Consider the following 22,700-nt stretch of genomic DNA (forward strand, 5'->3'; position numbering starts at 1 on the left):
GGGGAGTAAAAAATCACTTTGTGGGTTACAGAGATGATGAATTAGAACCAGATTCTCTGTAGGTAATTTGCAGATTATTAAGTCCATGTAAGCACAGTAGTAGAAGAGGTGTCTTAAATATACCCAGCCGCTTATGCAGAAAATTAAAACAGCTAAAAGAAAGGGATATTTTGTTTCTTGGGTGTTAGTAAATGTTTAATGAATGGAATGCTAGGCAGTAGGGATACAAAGTCAAGTAAAATATGTTCCTACTTTCAAGAATATTAGTGCCTAGGAGTTAACATGTTTAAGTGGTTTTATTTACATGATTCAGATGCTATTAGAGGAAACTATATATTACTTGAGAGGAGGAAGACAATAGACACAGTCCTGCTCTCTGTCTTTTCCTCACCCACTGTCTGTATCCCAATGGAGAGGTTCACAGTGATTTTGTTATTGTTTCTGAACATTTTAAGTATATGACCTTAGAAAATGCACTTGTTGCTTAAAGAGCCGTGAATGTAAAATAAAAAATTGTTTCTATGAAATAGGGAAATGGCTTTATGATGTCTTATTTACCCCTTGTTTTTAAATCAATTTTAATTTAATTGTAATTTTTCCCCCCAGATCTCTTACATGATCTCAGCATGGGCCAGAATGTGCAAAATCCTTGGAAAAGAATTCCAGCAATACCTTCCAGTGGTTATGGGGCCTTTAATGAAGACAGCTTCAATTAAGCCTGAAGTAGCCCTTTTAGATAGTAGGTGTCTTCATGAGGACATAGCAATTGTAAAACTTCTCTCTTTGTTGTTATTTTTAATGTGAATTTGTTTTCTTCCCTGTTAATAGCCCAAGACATGGAGAATATGAGTGATGATGATGGTTGGGAATTTGTGAACCTTGGAGATCAGCAAAGTTTTGGTATTAAAACTGCAGGACTAGAAGAAAAGTCAACTGCTTGTCAGATGCTGGTAAGTGATTATAATGTTTACTAAACTTTGTTTTACAACTTCTCATAATATATTTATATACATTTCACAGGAGTGTTTTTCATAGATGCTAAAGAAATTATTTTGAAGAGCTAGTAATATATTCTTTAAAAAATAAAATGTTCTAGAAACCTTTTGACCCAACATTTCCGTTCCTGGATTTCCATCCTCAAGAAATCATGTGGATAAAAACCTTTCATTATCAGTGCTCTTTGTAATAAAAAAAAAAAAAAAAAATGAAAAAGCCCGATTGCCTGTTATTAGGAAGATGATGAATAATTACTGTACCCTGGAGTATTATGCAGCCGTTACAAAGCTACATGAGGACAAGGATTTTTGTCTGTTTCGTGCTTAGTGAATAATAGATGGCCAAGGAATATTATTTTGAACAAATGAACAAAAGTGTGTCGTAATGTTAAAAACAAAACTGTATGATTTCAGTTGTGTAAAAAAATAAACATGGTAGGAAAATCAAAATGTTTACAATGATTATCTCTTATAGTCTTATGGGGTCTGTGTTTAAGTTCTCTTTCTTTGAGGTCTTCTTTTTTTTCCCCCCTTTATGAGCGTGTTTTATAGACAGTGAAGGATAATATATTTTTTAAAAGATAAAATTAAGAGATTATGGAATATTAACAAATTTAGCAGTTAAGCCTAAATAAAAGTTAATGGCTCAAATTTTATTTTGTATTAATAAAGCATTATTGTGTTCTCTAATTCATTAACTGTATATTTCTTGAACTTACTCTTATCAATACTTAGTGCCTATAATTTTATAAATATTTTGGATTTTTGTGGTGACTTTCTCTCTCAGCTGGAGAGCAAATACAAATGTAACATCTGTAAACAAAATTATCAAATCTTTTAATGTAGTGGGAAAGAATAAAGAAACAATTATTTTAAAAAAACAGCACTGTGTTTTTCGGTTTCAGTATTGAAAATGATTTTTTTAAAAATACAAAATAACATAAGCCTGTTTGCTGCAAATTGACAAAGTAAATGATATGCCACAATTAAGTTTTCAGGTTTGTTATATCTTTTTTGGTGAGGAAGATCAGCTCTGAGCTAACATCAATGCCAATCCTCCTCCTTTTTTTCCCTTTTTCTCCCCAAGGCCCCAGTAGATAGTTGTATGTCTTAGTTGCACATCCTTCTAGTTGCTGTATGTGGGATGCCGCCTCAGCATGGCCGGACAAGCGGCGCATCGGTGCACGCCCGGGATCCGAACCCGGGCTGCCAGTAGTGGAGTGCATGCACTTAACCGCTAAGCCACAGGGCCGGCCTCTTTTATATCTTTTAAAATTATTTTTTCTTAATTAAGTGGTATATTTTGTTTGAAGTGTTTTTGGAGTGCTGAAACTTTTGATAAATTCTCACACACAAAAAATAAAAATATGGAGTATTTCAGGTTTGAATGACAATACATACTAGAGTCATTTCATAGCCCTTTCCCGTTTTACAATTCTTTTTAGAATTAGAGGACTAATTTGACAGTCCTGCATGCTGCTCTAAATGTAATTCTAGTCAGGATACAACATTCTGTGGTCCTTATGATTTTGCTCTTTGTTAATAAATATTAATACTTATAAACTAACATGGATCTTGATTTCTTTTTCAATACTTCGGTTTCAGGTTTGCTATGCTAAGGAGTTAAAGGAAGGCTTTGTGGAATACACTGAACAGGTTGTCAAACTGATGGTCCCTTTACTGAAATTTTATTTCCACGATGATATCCTACAATTTTTGAACACAAAACTTGTCTAGGTTTAGTTAAATTGTAGCTTGTTCAAATATTACCTTTGTATTAACTGAAGTGTGTAACACCATTATTGTTTGTGTTTGCCCTGACTATAGTTTCAGACTGTAAACTTGGTTCTTTGCATGTGCCTTTGTTTCACTGTGCCAAAAACATGAAAAAGAAACTGTTACCTAGCCTCTAGTTGACAGTTTTCTGTGGACCACTGAAGGATTTTAAACATTGGCATTTTATTAACAGATGTTTACAATTGTATATAATTGCTGCTTTTCCCCAATATCTTTTGGTAATGTTAAGAAAGTGAGACCTTTCTTATAGGTGAGAGACCCACTGATACTTAACTTTCTGTGGCACAGAATCTTACATTTCAAATGTGGATAGCACCTTTGGGGAGAAACATCTCTTGGTAAATCTACATGTTAAATGTGTTCCTCCTCAACATAATGATAGTAGTGATTAATATGTGTAGCTACATTGTTATGCCTTTATACATACACACACAGTTTCATAGATGGGTAAAAAAAAAAGTCAGCCCAATGGAATGGTAGAGCCCAGACCCAAAGCCAGATCTGCCTGCCTCCAGAGCCTCTTTGTTGTAGTTCCTCATGCAGTGTTCTGTAGTGGCATCCTTTACAGAAGACGGCTTTTGCCCAGCAGAGACTTCCCATGATGCCAGAGGACGTAGCAGAATTGTTTTTAAGAGGAAGTCTCAAGACCTTATTTTACAAATGATATTAGATAGGGAGGGGCAATTAAACTTTATTGAAAACTGAAGAGGCTAGTGCAGGAAGAGACCCTCAATAGCTTTCTCAGTCAAGTCATAGCTTCAGTTGCATTTGTTAGAAGCATGTTTTACTGAAAGTTTTGAGGTGAGTACATCCTGAGACCTGCTGTAAGGGCCCCAGGTCCTTCCACAGTCGTTTATGTTTTGGGGTTACATTTGAGTGCTTATTCCTGCTATATTGTCGGTGATAGGAGAGACAGGAGGTATGTCTTATGGGCAGGGAGACATCTATTTTTATACACATGTTATATTTAACACAGGCTCTTGGGTAGCAGTCTTAGATAAACAGAACTTACCTGGCACTTCACTTAATTCAGTGAGCACTTGAACGTTTAAGTAAGCAAAGTGATAGAACAGTTGATTATATTTTCTTAACAATAAAACGTGTTCGAGTGGCAGCAGCAGAATCCATGCCTCTTCTCCTGGAATGTGCGAGAGTTCGTGGTCCTGAGTATCTCACACAGATGTGGCATTTCATGTGTGATGCTCTGATCAAGGCCATTGGCACAGAACCAGATTCAGATGTCCTCTCAGAAATAATGCATTCTTTTGCAAAGGTAAATATTTTTTTCTCTTAAAAATATGTAGGTTGTATGTTTATTTGTTAGTCTTGCTAAATAAATTGGGGGTTTTTTTTGTGTGTGTGCTATAACAAATGATTTTTTTTACCAAAAATGTGCAGTTCTTTTCTATTTTAATATTTTGGTGTTGTCATTCTTTTTGTTTGTTTTTCTTTTTTTAAGAGTAGCTACTCTTGTATTCCAGTCTTGATTAGTTTCCACCGTCATTTACCTAATAATCCAACTACAGAAGCTTGGGTATCATCTCCAACTTTTGTCTAGTTTCTGTCCTATTCTCTCTCCAAAATTGCTGTTTTTTTCCCCATTGCCTTGTCTCCTCTTTGTGCTGTTGCAATAGCCTCACTTGGTCTACTCCGGAGATCTCGCGCTCTTTTCCTACCAGTTCATTCTCCTTTTCTCAAGCATTAACTTTCTCTTTATTTGAGTCACTCCCCTTCCCATATTCCTGCTCACCTCCATTGCTCAGAGCTCCATAGCTTGCTCCAGAGTTTGTTTTAACAGTTCTTCAGCATCTTTATTTGTCCTCATTTACACTCCCGTAGTTCAGAATTTCTTCTTTTTTTCCAAAGAACACATGCTTCCATACTTTTGCCTGTATGATTCCCTGCACCTGTAATGCCCTTCCAGGGCAGACTTATACCCTTTCTCCAGTGCTGTCTTGGTGCAGAGTGTGTATTGTAGTAATTGAGCTCCTTAGAAGCTGGTCGGTCTGTTTCATCTTTGAATCCTCAGCACTTAGCATAATGCCTGGCACTTAAGATATGCTCAGGACATGTTTAAAAGAAAAATATTTTAAAAATTCTTCTAAATTACTGGCATGGTAACAAATACAAACCAAGTATATCTACTCATTTAATCATTAATCTTCCAGGGTACTGAGTTATGTTAATTTTTCTCATGCTTCCTTGTGATTCTTAATGGAATTTAACATTTGACTCTGAAAACCCTTAGATCTTACAGGTTGCTTTCTTTCCTCAACCTCATTTTAGTGCATTGAAGTAATGGGAGATGGATGCCTTAATAATGAACACTTTGAAGAATTGGGAGGTATATTGAAAGCTAAACTCGAAGAACATTTTAAAAATCAAGAATTGCGGCAAGGTAAGTTTTCCACGCTTTTATTTCTGAATGTAATCCTTGACCATTTTGGCGACCATTTAAAAAGACCTTTATTTGGGTGTGTTTTAGTTAAAAGACAAGATGAAGACTATGATGAACAGGTGGAAGAGTCACTACAAGATGAGGTAAACTGTCCCTTCAGAATTTAATCTACATGAGCATCTGCATCTGGAAGATTAGTAAATGCTTAAGTTTCTGATTCATCTGACTTGTCATTCTGATGTGATTATCCATAATGTGTACAGAAGAATCAGATGTGTGTATTTCGTTGATAAATTTAGAGAATAAGTAATTTGAAATTAGCTGATGTGTTTGGATGCTGTGTGTGCATTTTGTTGTAATCCCTCATAAAAGCACTTTGGAGTTCACCCAGTATTTTCTTTTGCATAACTCCTCGAAACAACCCTTTGTATTTGGTGATGCTTTCACCATTTTAAAGATGCGTGAACTCAAACTCCGATGTTAAGTGACTGCCTAAAGCCACACACTGTTGACAGTCTAGGGCTTAAGGCCAGATCTTTCTGTACCATGAGCTGTCTTTCTACTGGACACAGAATAATGCAAATTTCCTTATAAATAATACACATGCAGAGGTTGATAGAATTATTCTTCACCTTGTTACTCTATTCTCTCCTCATCAAACCACTTGATGCCATCAAACGTATTTCCACTGTGTATTTAGGGTCCAGGATATGTGGCATGTGGCCGTCTGGTAGACCACTGCTAACATGTGCAGGTCATCTCAGTTCTCTGCAGGGTTCTCACGTGCTGACATACACAAATTGCTCTCAGGGATGAGTTGGATGTTTTAAGTAACTGACCCCACATCTCCCCACCATCCTACTCCAAAATTAGAAACATTCTTGCAGAAAACAAAAAATAATAATACTAAAGTTAAAAACACTTCTGTTTTAGAACTTTGAAATTTGGGATAATTTTTCAACCATATATTTTTTAAGTATGTTCCAAGAAAAGTGCAGTAAGTGCAGTACTTGCCACACAGCTTTATCTTTCCGTAGGCAGGTAAGAGACATGATGCACAATCGTTGAGGTAACCTCAGTCTCTAGCTGTGCTCTTAAGACAGTGATGAGAAATTAATTTGCTGCATTTCTTAGAATTTTTTAATAGATGTTCCGTTAATAATAGTGGAGATACTTTTTAATGCATATGGGTGTGTTTTTCTTATTTTATTTTTTTTAGGATGATAATGATGTTTATATTCTGACCAAAGTGTCAGACATTTTACACTCAATATTCAGTAGCTACAAGGAAAAGGTGTTACCATGGTTTGAACAGCTGCTTCCACTAATTGTCAACCTAATTGTAAGTGTTACCTCTCTGACAGTTATTTTAGATAGTTGACCTGGAATTCTTTTATTGTAACATTTGAAAACTTAACACTTGCAGGTTAAAATGGATCTTTGAAATCATGAGTTTCTACTATACACCTTTAATTTTATCAAGTTTATTGCATTGCCCTGGATATTTTCTCACTGAGTATATGCTTGAAGTTTGCTAATTAGGTTTTCCATAGTTCAATGAAATTATAATGCATTTTAAAGATACAAGTGATTTTTCTTTATTTCAGATTATCTATGCCCTGCTAAATTAATAAATGGAGACAGAATGATTACTTTTTTTTATTGCACCCTAGAGAATTCAGTGAATGTACAACCAGCAATCATAGATGCTGGATGATGGCCTTATATGTTCAATTTTTTAAAATATATTATAAATTAAAACCAGTCATCAGATGTTTGTCCCTTTTTTGGCTTTCAGTTCTGTGTTTTATTACATTTAGCAGTGCAGTACATTTTTCAAAAGATTTAGGCACGTATGACTTAGCCTGTTGAATGAATACTATAAAGTTAAGATTCTTGCAGTTTTTATTGTTGTTTTTTAAATACAGCATTAACATTATCTTTTCTATAAAGTAAATGTGTATACATTGCTGCTACTGTAATGTAAGTTCTTCCTGGTATATGGTAATGTCAGGTTGTGGAATTCTGTAACAAATCACGCAAGTCTTTTAAACCTATGCTTTATTAAATCTGTGTAGTAGTTTGAGGATTGTTATTCACAACAAGTGATTGTTACTGTGTAGTTTTTCATTGCCTGTACCAGGAGTATCCATGTGAGCTGTTAGTCTGTACGTGAATATTTATTTCTTTACATTCTTTATGTACTCCAATAGTCAAAGCTTAAAAACCTCTCTCTATAGTGTCCACATAGACCATGGCCAGACAGACAGTGGGGATTGTGCATCTTCGATGATGTCATAGAACACTGTAGTCCAGCCTCATTTAAATATGCAGAATATTTCTTAAGGCCAATGCTCCAATATGTATGTGACAACAGCCCAGAAGTCAGGCAGGCAGCTGCGTATGGCCTAGGAGTCATGGCACAGTATGGCGGAGATAACTATCGTCCTTTTTGTACAGGTACTTTTGTTTATTTGGTTCCATGCATTTCATTCCAGACATCCCTTTTATCCCTACCTTGTTCTCTTTTCCACACCCCCAAACATTATATTCTTTCTTCTGCTTTATTCTCTTTCCCTTTTGCAAACACCTCATCTATAGCATTTATGAATTTAGCCTCTATTCTCATAGAAATAGAAATGAAATCTGAGTGGAATCAGAGCCTCCCCACCTCGATCCTCCAGAGTACAGTTCATTTTGGGGTTGGGGGGTATACCACAGCCCTAACATAGGACTTTTAAAATAGACTGGGGTCTTTTTAAGTTTAGCATGAGAATATAGCTAGGTGGCTTTTAAAAGCTTGAGTACCCAGAGGTGATCAGGAGTGTCAATCTGGAGGCTCCTGACCTCTTGGGGTCTCTAAGTGAGTAGAGTGCTGGGGCTCCAGGCTGTACTGGGCCTGTCTCCCTTTCCTGACTGTGTCTGTGATTCTATAGCCAAGAAGACAAAACGTTCCTTACACTTGAACATTTGTTCACTGTAATCGATAACTGGTCCAAAGATGAAAGGAGGAAATATTTATGTTCATTTGCATGAAAATGTGAGATTTTAACTGACCTTTTTTTAAATGCTTATTTTAGAAGCACTTCCACTGCTGGTAAGAGTTATTCAGTCTGCTGATTCTAAGACCAAAGAAAATGTCAATGCTACAGAGAACTGTATCTCAGCAGTAGGGAAAATTATGAAGTTCAAGCCCGACTGTGTGAACGTTGAAGAAGTCCTCCCACACTGGTTGTCTTGGCTTCCGCTACATGAAGACAAAGAAGAAGCCGTTCAGACTTTCAGTTATCTGTGCGACCTGATTGAAAGGTAAGAAAGAGGACAGATAGACCTTATTTCCTTCCCCTTCACATAAACCAGTGCTTGCTGTGCACAGCTCTCTGACGTATAGGTTTATAGTAATACAGTCTTTGTAAATTGTACTAGGAAACCATATCACAGTTAAGATGGCCTTACAATCAGATTTAATTTTGAGTTATTCTTTATGGAATTAAATTCAACAGATGAGGCATCATAGAACATGATGTTTTAAGAAGATTCCCTTTTAATGTTGTCGCCCACCCCATTTATTTATTTGTTTGGCTTTAGTTTTATTTTATTTTTTCAACTTTACTGAGGTATAATTGACATATATCGTTTATTAGTAGAATGAGATTGAAGTACACTGTTAGTACCATATTTTTACCCTCCTAAATTCTGGTGTGTGTGTGTTTTTTTTATTCTTTTGGACTCAAGAATCAGTGGTGTGGGCCGGCCCTGTGGCTTAGCGGTTAAGTGCTCGCACTCCGATGCTGGCGGCCCGGGTTCGGATCCCGGGTGCGCACCAACGCACCGCTTCTCCGGTCATGCTGAGGCGGCGTACCACACACAGCAACTAGAAGGATGTGCAGCTATGACATACAACTATCTACTGGGGCTTTGGGGGGAAAATAAATAAATAAATAAAATTTTAAAAAAATTAAAAAAAAAAGAATCAGTGGTGTAAGGAAAGTATACCAGACGGGTAATCAAGATCTGGCCCTGGGCTCTGGTGTTAGTAATGCTATTTTGTGCCCATGAGTGTATCTAAGAATTGCAACAACCTGGAGGGTATAGAAGCTATCAAATCAAAGGCATGTTCTTTGGTGCCTGTTTTTCTAAGTCCAAGTTCCCCTAAATATTAGATCTGAGCTCTGTCACTATTAATTACTACTTTATGAATAAATCCAAATTGATGAATAAATCCAAGGGCTACAACCACTTATCTCCTGGAAGTTGTAGAAATAGGCCAGTGGGCATATTACCTTCATGCCTGTTTAAGTTCACACGAATACTGTGTGTGAGTCTTCCCACTGAGAACATCATTAAGGAATGTGATGGCCATCGTGGAGACTACACTCTCCTTACCTGCTCCTGCCTCTGAAGTGACCAGTTCTCCATCGTGCTGTTTGATCATCTCTCTTGGAAATGACTACTCTGAAATTCTCTTAATAACAAAGACTGGAATTCTAATTAAATTCACTCTTAGCGTTTCTTTCCATTAAACTTGCCTGGAGTTTATGTCCCAGCTTTTTCTCGAAAAGCCCATATATCTTTTTGAACTTCGAATTTATTTTAGAAACCATTTTATAGTATCTAAATAAAATTTGTGTTGAGAAACTGTTATTCTTAGTTATATCTTACTTTTTTTTTAATAAGTTATAAATTATGTATAAAGCACTTAGAGCATTCTTTTGTTTGGCCCTTAAAACAACCCTGAGAGATGAGCCAAGTATTTTTCCTAATTTACGTGTGAAGAAACTGAAGAGCTAATAAGTAAAATTAGCAGATTTTCTTCCTACTGAATTTAAAAGGCAGTTGATTTTAGTGAATGCATAATCATTTTATAAAGATCTTATGACAAAATTCAGTGTTGGGGGAGGGGTTGAGGGAAAATGTGAGTGCTTGCATGATTTCTCCTTATAATTTTCATTTATACTGGTTTTCTTCTCTTTCTTTTGTCAGTAATCACCCAATAGTTCTTGGCCCAAACAATGCCAATCTGCCCAAAATATTTGGTATAATTGCAGAAGGAGAAATGCATGAGGCAATTAAACATGATGATCCTTGTGCCAAACGTCTGGCTAATGTAGTTCGCCAAGTACAGGTAAGCTGATTTGGTTAACCTGGGGAAGGGGAAATAAAATGTTTTGGGGGGTTCCCCCCCCCATAGTCTTTCATATTAGAAGAAGGAAATAGAAATCCAATAAGCTAAGGAAATTTCATTTTTGTATTCTGTTGTCTCCAAACCTCAAATGGTTAATATATAATCTAGCCATATGTTCTCATTATTTATTAAAACTAAAACATTTGTCTTAAATATGAGACGTTTTGAACCCTCCAGTTGGTGCTTAGCACATACTCATGTAAAAGTTTTTCTGCATATCTCTAAAGAAAAAAAGATGAGATTTGAATAGTAAATGAACTGTTAGCTACTAAAGTTTTTTAAATGATTTTTAGTCCTTAAATTCCTGTGTTTTGGTTACTTGAATGTGTCATCTACCTAGTGTAGCTTTATCAGTGCAAAAATAAATGAAGAAAACTTATTGTAAGTGAAGTGAACTTTAAAGAAATGAACAGACTTCTTGCTTTTACAATGATGCTCATCAAATTGATCTACCTGGAAAGAAAGTATTTTGGAATTATTATAGTCTACCTAATGATAATTATTGAAATACTTCAAAAGGACCATTTCACCAAATCTAAATCTGTGAAAATGTTTTTTCCCTAGACTTCTGGAGGATTGTGGACTGAATGCATAGCACAGCTCAGTCCCGAGCAGCAGGCAGCCATACAGGAGCTCCTGAACTCTGCTTGAAGGGCCTTAATATCACCACCAGAAAACTAACTCCAAATAAAGGTTTACCCTTTTGTTTAGGTTTCCTTGTTTTGTTTTTGAGCAAAAGAGAATGGTAGAGTTGTGTGTAGGCCATTCTTCTGCAAAGCCACAACAGCAGGAAGAGAAGCACTGGGGTTCACAATGGTGTTTAAATGGATTTCTGTTATACCACTGAAGAAGTTCCCTGTAAGCCCTACAGTAGCACTGAAGAGTATTTTTCTATTGGTATAGCCCACCCATTGAAGGTGAAAGGGAAATAAAATTAATTTTTCTCATTAGACATAAGGAAATTTAAGACAAAACAGCTTTAAGATCAGTTAGCACAGATGTGTGTTAAAACAAATTGCTATACACCTAGTGTTAATTCTATTAATTGGAGTGTGAGTCTTTTTGTAGGGTAGAAAGAAGCCTTCTACCCAGCAAACTGGTAGATCCAAAAATTGAAAAAAAGCTGAAGACAAAAACAACAAGCATGAAGATGTCATATTTGATGTCACGTTCAGTTTTTTCCCAAAGGCTTACGCAGTGACTCAGTTTGGAAAGCTTTTCAGCTTCCAGCCCTTGAATGTGAAGTGTCGTTGGCATGTCTGGCAGTAGTCTCTCATTCACTCCTCAATAAACAACATTGAAATACAAAAGACGTTTGTGTAAAAATTCAGTACTGTCTGGCTTTAATTCATTTAATGTTTTTAATATAAGAATAAGCTAATATTTTTTTAAAGTAATAACTCTGGCTCTGAATGTTTTTTCCCTAATATTTTCCTTGTGCAATTCAAACTTAAAAGCATATAGTTTTTACCGTCTTCCACTTTAGTTTAAGCTAAGTAATGATACACCTACTCCGTTCACAATTGGTGTCCAACCAATAGTTTTTTACACTAGGATTGTTCTGGTTAGATCAAAAAGATTTGGTTTAGTGTTTTCATTGCAAATTGTAATTGCTATAGAGCCACACACAACTTGCAAACTTAGTTTTATGATAAATATTATGGCTAAAATTATCTACTGATAAATTCAGTAAAATGTGTGAATGTTTTTTTTCTTTATGTATTAACCTCATAGCAGTAAATGACTTGCTGTTGTTTCTTTAAATAATTTTTCTAAGGGATCTTAATAGATTTCTGTTGAAACAGTGTTAACATTTTTGTAGTTTGTACTAAATTTAACCGTGATATAAAAAATGAATTTTATGCATAGATCAGAATTTAAAATTAAAGGTTTTTTCTTTAAATGATTTGCATTACTTTATTAAAACTAAGTATGAAATGGAATAGAAAGTAAAATGGATTATATTAAGATGGTTCATTTGGTAGCAAATACCTTTCAAATATATTTTGAGTTCTCAGCACGACAGCATTAGCCCGGAATGACTCCACCAGCACAATCGTTGCTTTCAGTGGGTACCTACTTGACTCTTTTATAATGTGTGTGGGGTAATATTTGGAGCTGCTTTATACCCTATATTCCTGTTGGAGTAAAAACGTGCCAAGATAACCCCTTTCTGTTTTCTCACATAGAGTTGAGTTTGAAAAGTCAATTCATGTACAGATGCCAATCAACTGGAACAATTTAGGTTTTGTTTTTAATTTAAATCATTACTACACTTAAAGCCAGCCATGGTCGTTTAGTGGTTAAGAGTCTGCGCGCTCACCGCTGCGGCCTGTGTTAGTTTCCTGGTCAGGGAATCACACCACCTGTCTGTCGGTTGTCATACTGTGGCGGCTGTGTGTTGCTGTAATGCTGAAAGCTATGCCACTGGTGTTTCGGCTACCAGCAGGGTCACCCATGGTGGACAGGTTCAGTGGAGCTTCCAGAGTAAGACTAGGAAGAAGGACCTGACCACCCACTTCCAAAAAAATTGGCCGTGAAAACCATATGAATAGCAGAGCACTGTCTGGTACAGTGTTGGAAAGTGAGAGGATGGCATAAAAAGATCGGGCATGGTTTTGCTCTGCTGTACACAGGGTCACTAGGAGGATCGACTCGATAGCACTAACAAAAAACACTTAAAGAAAACATGTTAAAAATGTGGCACACCTGCCTAAGTTGAGGAGGAAGTATGGTCAGAAGATGGCTACATGTTTTTTGGAGAATCTAGTCTTTGCAAAGCGCTTGTGGGCAAGAACTTCCGAGCTTCCAGTTTAAACGCTAACGGGAAGGGCAGAAGATGTCCAGTAAAAAGGGTCTAAGATCCCTGAAAGAAATATGCAAATGGACACAAATCAATTGAGGACTGACTACATCTTTCTCGTAGAGGTAGAAAAACAAGTAATTGGAGTGGCATCAAGCTAATCAAAGAAGGTTGGTATTAAAGGCTGTTAATGTGACACGATCCTGAAATCCAGAACTTCTAACTAATTGTATTATGTTCCATGAACTAACAATTCTTTGGAATTATCTGGGGAAACATTTTTAATACATTTTTTCTACACGAGATGAAAATTCACTTTTTTTCCCTTTTGTACCAAATTTAGCGGCCTAGGGCCTTGCATGTCAGCCAGTAATAATGTATTTATGAATTCAAGCTATTTCTGGAGGAAGAAAACGTGCGTGGGTATTTTGTAACAAAGGATTAAATTACATGCACAAGTGTTAGAAATTTTTAGCATAACTCATTTGAAGTACTTTTTTAATGCCGTAAATTGAAAGTAAGATTGTTTTAAAGCTAACTTGACACTTCTGTAATGGGAGGCAGCTTGATCGTAACTCTGGAGTGGTAGTTTACTAACAGAACCATCGGTAGGTTCGTAAGCAAATAAACATTCTTGATGCACCTGGTCTCATAATAAATAAAGGAGGGTACATACTTACAGTGCTGTAAGCATTATATTTTTATGGTAATCTTGAATGATCTGTTTGGAGTTACAAGCAATTTGAAAGTTTAAGGAGCTAGCTAAATGTTGTACTGAGTACTGCTTCGTCCTGCCTACGACTGTGGCATCAATTTTCTGGCTCTCGTTCCATAGAAATCACTTTGCTACTCTTATCCCTCTTTGCCTCAAAGGAGTCATAGCCAAAACCTACCATCTGTCATTTTCTCAGCCCTAAAAGTGTGAGTACCACTGTTTTAGAAGAACGTGAATTACCTTCAAGCAGTAGGCTTGGTTTTTTTATTTCTAACACTTAGACTTTTGAACAGAAGGGGGTGTGTGGGTGGCTCATTAACTCTGAAACCACCCTGGACTGACCCCCTTTTTATCTCAGCTGTAATCCTAACACTCATTTGCTAGACAATATTTGGGCTTATTATTTCTACATATTATTTATATTGTCATGTATTTGAATGTACAAATACCAACAACGCTTTGAAGATAAATTATAGCACAATTGTTCATTTCTAAAAAATGAATCCAAAAACAGTGCAATATGGTTTTTTTGTCAAACACCACAAATTGTTAAGGCAGCAGAGTATAATTCTGCAATGTGTTCCCTGCTAATTCTGGATCTTTCATTGTATGTTTCCTCCTGATTGGTCTATACATTTCTGTCCTCTTGACTAGCATTCAGATTGTAATAGAAATCAAAACTAGTACCATTCACTATGGATTAGACATTAGTTCCCCTACTTTCTGGGAAGTTTTGTAACAGATGGGTAGAAAATGTAAGTCTTCACTTGCAGCCTGACAACGTCCTGTGGTCTGAAGGTATACCTGGAAAGATCGTGGTGTTGAATGGGTAAGACCAGGGCTCAGCAAACTTTTTCTCTAAAGGACCAAATAGTAAATATTTTCAGCTTTTCAGCTCTGGGTTCTCTGTCACAACTACTTAGCTGCCATTCTAGTGCAAAACAGCCGGGCAATACTAAAATGGCTGTGGCTGTGTCCCATTCAACTACAAAAACAGGCTGGCATGGGTTGCTGACGCCTGGTTAAAACCATTGACTGCTGGGTTCAAAAATGTCACTCTACATGAACTGAGACCTTGGACAAATTAACCTCTGTGCCTTCGTTGCCTTCTCTGTAAAAGGGAAATAATAATAGTACACACATTATAGCCCCTGCTGCTAGTCTGGGTCCTTGGTGAGCTCCCTAACCTCTCCGTGCCTCTGTACTCTTGTAAGTTCCGCAATGGTATCTACCGCACAGGGTGGTGGTGAGGCTTGAGGTTATATATAGATAGAGAGGTTATATATATGTATAAGCACCTAGAACAATGCCTAGCAGTGCAGGTTTGCTATTATGAGTACACATGTTTGAAAGGAGAGAATTTGGATAGCATCTGTTTTTACAACTAGTTAACTATGTCATATAATATTTACTCCGTGGAAAATGGGAGCAGTACTTAACCAAGAAGAATCCAGTCAAGAATTGTATTAATAAGCCATGTGACAACTGGTGGCCTGAGTGCAAGTGCTCAGCAAAACACACAGTCTCCTTCAGGTAGGGACACATGTAATTACATAGCGAGGAAAAGTAGAGGGTGCACAGAGCGTCTAATAGGAAGAAATTAGGGGAATAACATGTAGTAAATAGTGTAAATAAGATGGGCCTCCAGTGGCCTCAATTTAGGCATTCTAGCAAACTGCACCAGAGACTAAAGGGATGCCCACTGATGGGCATTGAAAACCCCGCCGTGGGATGAGGCTTTCCATCCAGCCTGGCCAGCACAGTTGGGATTGTCCTAGGGTGTGTCACACGTGGGACCAGCGCATGCTGTGTGCTGCCATGGAGGGTGAAGGAGCCAGACGGGCAGGGGGCCAGGAAGGTTGGGTCTCCACGCCCTTTCCCCACATCAGACCCCTGCTCCTGCCTGGGGGGAGTATTGCTTTTAAGTCACAAGCTGACAGTGGAGGAAGAATGTACGAAATTACTTGTAGCCCATTTAGAAACTTGGCCCCAGCCCCCAAATGCAGTTACACTCTTGTCACCATGTCTGGAAACCTCGTGGGGTAGGTGGCCTTTTTGTGGTTTCTGGTTGTGTCCCAGCTGTGTGTGGCTGCTGCTTAGCACTTACTTTCACGTTCCTGGGTTTCCTCAGACCCCGCTTCTCTTGGCGTCCGTGTAGTTTTAAACATTTAGCCATGAAAATAGGGCCCCCTGTGACCGGGAAATAGTGAAAGAATATTTATAGGGTGATGACCCTATGCATTTTATGATTTAAAAAATTTAAAGTTTATTATTAAAAGGTCAGAAAAGATAGTTCTATTTTAAGAAAAATACAACCCGTCAATATTTTTAGTGTTCTTGACTTGGGTCTAATGGGAACAGGCCACCACTAACGTAAATGATCAATAGTCCACAAGACAGAAGCCCACTTTATAGGTGGTGTTTCAAGAAGAGAGTCAACATATAAAATAGCAACACAGATGTGGACACATAATGTATTAAAATAACTGTAATCATTTCTTTGATGATAATCCAGCAATGACTGTCCTGGATAAAAATAGCGAAGGATTCTGAGGCAGAACGAAGGTTGCATTTGAGGATATTAATGCGCCTTTCTGATTCACAATTGGTCCCCCCAATTGCTGAGATAGAGACCTCGAGGTCGCTCTGTCACCAGAGATGGTGAGTGAGGGGCCCAAGCTGGCCTTCAGGGATCCCACTCGCCCTGAAGCTACTTGCTTCCCCTGCAGCCCAGCCAGCTCCAAGCCGTCATTCCTCAAGGCGCGCAGAGCTGGAGGGACGGCCAGCCGGCCTGATTCCATCCCAGCATCCCACTCCAGCCACCGTCCCTTACACCCTTGCCTCCCGAAGTCCCAACAGCCCCAACTCCCTTCCCTCCCGATAAGGGAGTCCTGGACCCACAGGCTGCTTTCTGTTTTGAAAACTGCTGCCTCGACCTGCAGGGAAGGGATGTTGTCCCTTTATGCCCACTTCCGCTTTATTGTCCTAGGAGAGCATTCACTTCTTGCCTGGACCTGTTTTCACTGCAAATGTCCCTCTTCGCCTTTGTCTGAGCTATCTAGAATAGATTACACTATTTCCAAGTTTCTTTTGGATGCTGCAAAGGCTTCCTCTAATTTGTGTGTGGTGGAGACTGCTGGTGAGAATTCAATGGAATAATGTCACCAAAGTGCTCAGGTGGACATGGGTAATGGCTATTAGTGTGACAGCTACACCCAGGCCCCAGAGACCAGCCCCCAATCATTCAAACGTTCCAAACACCAACCGAGATTGAGAACCTACTGATAATCCGAGCTTCCTGCTTCTGAACTCATGTGAGCATTTTGCTGGAAATATTTTAATTATTTATGAAAAGATCCTTGACATATTTTCTCAAATCAGATGGCAAGGGCAAGTGGATAAATAAGAAATTCTCTCTTCCTTTAGTTTTCATACATTACAAAATATGCGAGTATTTTGAGAAGAGGCCCAAATTCTGTAGAGTCTTTATTTTTTTTTTATCTTACTTTTTCATAAAGGGCCACCTGTACCTGGTTCAAAATTTAAGATTTATAAAACATTATTCAGTGAAAAGCTTCTTCCCGCTCTTGTCCCTCAGGCACCCCCACCCAGCTCCCCTTGTGAAAGAAAAATTCAGGACTTGGTCCCAACAGAACCCTTTTGCTCAATGTAATTCATAACGTCCTTTTGGAAGGAAATTAGCATTCTTGATGAAATGCATGCGTATCTTTCTGATGGATATAAGTTGAGTTAAAAACTATTCTGAGAAACTACCCACCTACCTAGTTAATCCAGCCTGAATTCTTTAACCAGACATTTGGGTTATTCTTTTTTTTTTTTTTTAATACGTCAACAATAATTATCTACCTTAATTTTTTTTGCCTCTAAATGCCCCTGCTATGAAAGAAATCTTTGAAATTGGCCTGCTTTGAGGTCTCTGGCCTTGCAGTAAATTTATAATAAAATTCCAACATAACTAAATTGTCTGAAATGGATTTTTTCAAACATCCTCCCAAGAAGAAAAGATTATCTATTCTTATGTATCCTTCCAGGGCTATAAATATTCAAATGGTTTTTTGGAATAAAAGTTACATTATTTTGGCTAGGAATTAATTCTCAATATCTAACTCTGTTAAAGATGGAGGTTAAACATGTTTTGCCCTTTAAATGACAATATATAAATTGATATGCTCAGTGCTGGTTATCATCAAAATGTTAAAACTAGATCATCCTATTGATTTAGAACCTCATTTCATCTTAGACTAAGTGGCATCCGGTGAAGTATCCTTTTATTACTAAATCAGCAAAAAAAGTTTCACTCATTAGGGAACATTTTTCAAGTATGCATTTTCGTAAAATAAATATCTTTAATAGCATTTATTTTATTTTATTTTTAAAAATTTTATAACATTGTTCCGGTTTTGATTTTTTTGTTGTTGGTGGTGGTGGTGAGGAGATCAGCCCTGTGCTAACATCTGCCAATCCTCCTCTTTTTTTGCTGAGGAAGACTGGCCCTTGGCTAACACCCGTGCCCATCTTCCTCCACTTTATATGGGACGCCGCCACAGCATGGCTTGCCAAGCAGTGTGTTGGTGTGCGCCGGGATCCAAACCGGCGAACCCTGGGCCACCGCAGCAGAGCACGAGCACCGAACCGCTTGTGCCACTGGGCCAGCCCCATTGATGTATTTATTTTTGTGGTTGCCTGCTATTTATAGCAAATGATACCAGTTTTTCATTTGTTGTAATGATTTAAAATTTTCTTTTAAAGCACTTTAAAAAAACATAAAAGTCACGGGGCCGGCCTGGTGGCATAATGGTTAAATTCGAATGCTCTGCTTTGGCGGCCCCAGGTTTGCAGGTTCGGATCCCAGGCACAGACCTACACACCACTTGTCAAGCCATGTGGTAGCAGGCGTCCCACATATAAAGTAGAGGAAGATGGGCACAGATGTTAGCCCAGAGCCAATCTTCCTCAACAAAAAAGAGGAGGATTGGCAACGGATGTTAGCTCAGGGCGAATCTTCCTCACCAAAAAAGAAAGAAAGAAAAAAATAAAAATCAGTGAGTTGATTTTTTAAAATATAATGTAAGCAGAGGCACAGTTGCTTTGAAGGTGTAGCAAAAATCATGCAGATGGTACTCATGATTGAAGCTAGGAAATACTTTCTCTTGGCCGAGGTTTGCAATGTGATCACATAGGTTCGAAGTTTTGTTCTACTTAGTTACAAGAAATACAATGCAATGAGTATTCTATCAGGTTAGATGAACAAAACTCAGGCAGCAAGAATATGGCTCAGCCAACGAGACACTTGGAGGCATGAGCCAGTTCTGCACCAGTTTGGGTTTGTCTTTTTTTGTGAGGAAGATCAGCCCTGAGCTAACATCTGATACCAACCCTCCTCTTTTTTTGCTGAGGAAGACTGGCCCTGGACTAACATCTGTGCCCATCTTCCTCCACTTTATATGGTACGCTGCTACAGCATGGCTTGATAAGTGGTGCGTCAGTCTGCGCCTGGGATCTGAACCTGCAAACCCCGGGCAGCAAAGCTGAGTGCGTGAACTTAACCATTGCACCACCAGGCCAGCCCCGACAACTTTGGGTTTTTTTACTTTTCATTTTAAAGTAATTTCCAATTTATAGGAAAGTATAAAAAATAATACAAAGAACTCCCATATATCCTTTATCGAGATTCATCAGCTTTAACATATTGCAACGTTTACTCTACCTTCTGAAACCCTTGAGAGTGGCAAAGATTCTCTCCCTGACCAAGCTCTACCCAGGCCCCTTGAGCTCTTTCTCACCCAGGCCTCAACTTTCAGACTTCCATGCTTGTCTCTGCACTGTCCAATTTTAGCAAGAGTCCTGCTAAGTCAGTTTAGCAGGATGTCTGATCAGGTTCCTCATTCCCCACCATCCGCCAGGGGAGGTCTGAGCACCCTGGCCTGCCTTCAGCAAGAGTCCTATTAGGGCAATTCAGCCAGAACAGCACTCACTCCTAATGTTTCCTCTTAGTAATTTCCTATCCACTGATCCCCAACCTGCTCATTGGCTATAAATTCCCACTTGTCCTTGTTGGAGTCAGAGGTGAGCCCATCTCTCTGCCTTACTGTCTATAGCAAGTGTCATGGATAATCTTTTCTTTAACAGGAGTAAGTTGCAGAATCATAACCTTTCATTCCTTAATACTTCAGGATATATCTCCTAAGAATAAAGACATTTCCTTACATATCCACAGTATGATCGCTATCAGGAAATTTAACACCACTACACCATTACCTAATATAATGTCCATATGGAAACGTCACCAATTGTGCTGGCTATACTTATCATCTGTCAGCGCCAGGCTTACCTTTCTCTGCTCTGCTCAGTGACACGGGTTGGGACTTTGCTAAGTGCATTTTCAGGACTCCCTTGCCAGTCGGTCTGTTTGGATCCTACCGATGGGAGGCATTGGTGGGAGATGTGAAGGGGAGAAGAGAAGGGACGTCCTTCTGTTTCCAGATCCTGGTAGCACCCTTCTAGTGATGTGGGGACACTGAGTTGTAGGTCGAAAAAGAATTTTCAGACACGAGCCGCTCGTTTGTTTCTGCACATTTATTTTGTGTTCAACATGGGGACAGAAGCCATGGCAGTAGAGAGCGGCTGCATGGAGTGTTTCAGCGTGGGGACGGGACCCATGGGCAGTAGAGAGCTGCTGCATGGAGTGTTTCAGCGTGGGGACGGGACCCATGGGCAGTAGAGAGCTGCTGCATGGAGTGTGTCAGCACGGGGACGGGACCCATGGGCAGTAGAGAGCGGCTGCATGGAAGTGCCTGTGTGGGGCCATTATATACCAGTTTAGCTATTTTTAGTATTCTATAGAAATGTCAAAGGAAAAAGTATTAGGTGGTCTGGTTAGCCTCAAAGATTAGGGCATGGGGGCGGATGAATGAGATGTGTCCTTGCATTCCAAGGTAAAGTTTGCCTCAAGGAACACATAGGCAGGAGAGTAAAGTCATTGATTACCTCCTGAAGGTACATTTCTTTGCTCCTAGCCAGAGACGATTGATTAATGCGAGACTGAATGAAGTCTCATGGAAAGAATTGGAAATTGTAAAACAAGGTGTAAAGAGGGTAAACAGGGTTTCGACCATGTCACTAGTAGCAGAGGGAAGGTCCACTTCAAACTCCTGTTTCGTTAGGTCTTTCCAGCATTAGCCACATGATGCACCCCCCGCCAATTTCCAGCCATACAGGGGCCCCTCCTCTGAGCTCTGCTTTTGGCCATCCCAGCTCCTTCTTTCTGTCCCCACAGCCCTAGGGTGGTAGTCACTTCCCAGAGTAATAGTATCTCAGTTACTTTAGCCCTAGGCATGATAGCTGTTTCATGAATTTACCAATATTTAAGTATCCCTTTTTTTACACATTCAGCCTTCCAGTACCTATATAACCATATTTTTTTGCTCTGATTCCCATTTTTTTATTGAATTTTTTAAATTATGGTAAAATACACACAACATAAAAACTGCCATCTTAACCATTTTTAAGTGTGGAGTTCAGTAGTGTTAAGTTCATTTACATTGTTGTCCAACCGAACTCCAGAACTTTTTCATCTTGCAAAACTGAAACTCTACCCATTAAACAATGACTCCCCATTCCCCGCACCCCCCTCCACCCCGGCCACTGCCAGTGTCTTTCTATCTCTATGAATTGACTGCTCTAGGAACCTCAAGTAAGTGGAATCATACAATGTTTGTCCTTTTGTGACTGGCTTATTTCCCTTATCATTAAGTCCTCAAGGTTCATCCATGTTGTACCATGTGTAAGAATTTCCTTCCTTTTTAAGGCTGGATGATATTCCATTGTATGCACATACTGCGTTTTCTTTATCCATCATCCGTCAATGGACACCTGCATTGTTTCCACCTTTTGACTACTGTGAATGTTGCTGCGTGAACATGGGTGCATGTTTGTTTTTCCAAACCATTTCTGTGCCTCCTCCCTCGGTTTCAGTTTGCCTTTGCTTCTGAGGGCCTGAGCCTGGACCTCTTCGTCAGAGCCCTGCTCTTGGGCTGCTGAAGCCACTTTGCCCGAAAGAGCAGAGAGCCCTGAGTACTTGGGAGTGTGTACTCTGCCCCTCCTGCTGGTGCGTAGCCCCGACTGAGGGCTCAAGAGAATGAAAGTTCAGCTTCCCCAGGGCAGGACAGCACAGAGGTGTGAGTTATTCTCCGGAGCCTCCCTCGGGGTCAGATTGTGCCATCCACTGAGGGAATTCCACCCTTGCTGGGCTTTTTTCTGGTCCCTGTCTTGGTCCCCCCTCTCCCTTCCAGTGTCTCCTGGGAGCACTGCTTCATGTCACCTGCACATGAATTTCCCCTCAAGTGGGCCGCTGCAGGCCCCACCTAAGCCTTGGGGGTGCTTGAGTTAGATCTGCCTTCCACACTAGAAGGTTTTTAACTCTGCCTTCAGGCCCACATGGAGCAGGTTCTCCATGAATTGCCAGTGTGGAAGGATGAATGGGAAACAGAAGACTAAATGAAAGGATAAATGAATGCATGTTTTATCGTATGGAAGGTAGCAGGCTGTGTTGGAAAAAGCATGAACTTGGACCTCAGAACAACCTGGGTTTGAATTGCCCCTATACTCTTCATTAATTGTGTGGATTTGGAAAATGTCCTTGGCATCATAACCTTTCTAGTTCAGTTTGCTCACTGAAATGGGAAAATACCTACTTTGCAGGGTTGCTGTGAAAGTTAAGTGAGGCCAGGAATGCGGAAGTTCCTGGCAACAAGAGACGTGCAGCAAGGTTGGCTGTCTCTCCATCC

The 22,700-nt window shown here is 39.1% G+C and overlaps 1 protein-coding gene across 1 annotated transcript in view; it reads left to right on the forward strand.

Moving 5' to 3' along the window:
• IPO5 (importin 5) overlaps positions 1 to 11,085 on the forward strand; it is a 39,114-nt gene extending 28,029 nt beyond the window's left edge. The window contains exons 16-26 of the mRNA XM_058548402.1: positions 607 to 739; positions 829 to 950; positions 2,601 to 2,697; positions 3,893 to 4,065; positions 5,079 to 5,190; positions 5,278 to 5,333; positions 6,410 to 6,532; positions 7,431 to 7,650; positions 8,271 to 8,499; positions 10,174 to 10,315; positions 10,940 to 11,085. Of these exons, the coding sequence (XP_058404385.1) occupies positions 607 to 739; positions 829 to 950; positions 2,601 to 2,697; positions 3,893 to 4,065; positions 5,079 to 5,190; positions 5,278 to 5,333; positions 6,410 to 6,532; positions 7,431 to 7,650; positions 8,271 to 8,499; positions 10,174 to 10,315; positions 10,940 to 11,026 (1,494 nt within the window). The 3' untranslated portion in view covers positions 11,027 to 11,085. The remainder of the gene's footprint in view (positions 1 to 606; positions 740 to 828; positions 951 to 2,600; positions 2,698 to 3,892; positions 4,066 to 5,078; positions 5,191 to 5,277; positions 5,334 to 6,409; positions 6,533 to 7,430; positions 7,651 to 8,270; positions 8,500 to 10,173; positions 10,316 to 10,939) is intronic.
• The last annotated feature ends 11,615 nt before the right edge of the window (positions 11,086 to 22,700 follow it).

Source organism: Diceros bicornis, chromosome 9 (assembly GCF_020826845.1).
Source record: "Diceros bicornis minor isolate mBicDic1 chromosome 9, mDicBic1.mat.cur, whole genome shotgun sequence".
Classification (NCBI taxonomy): Eukaryota; Metazoa; Chordata; class Mammalia; order Perissodactyla; family Rhinocerotidae; genus Diceros; species Diceros bicornis.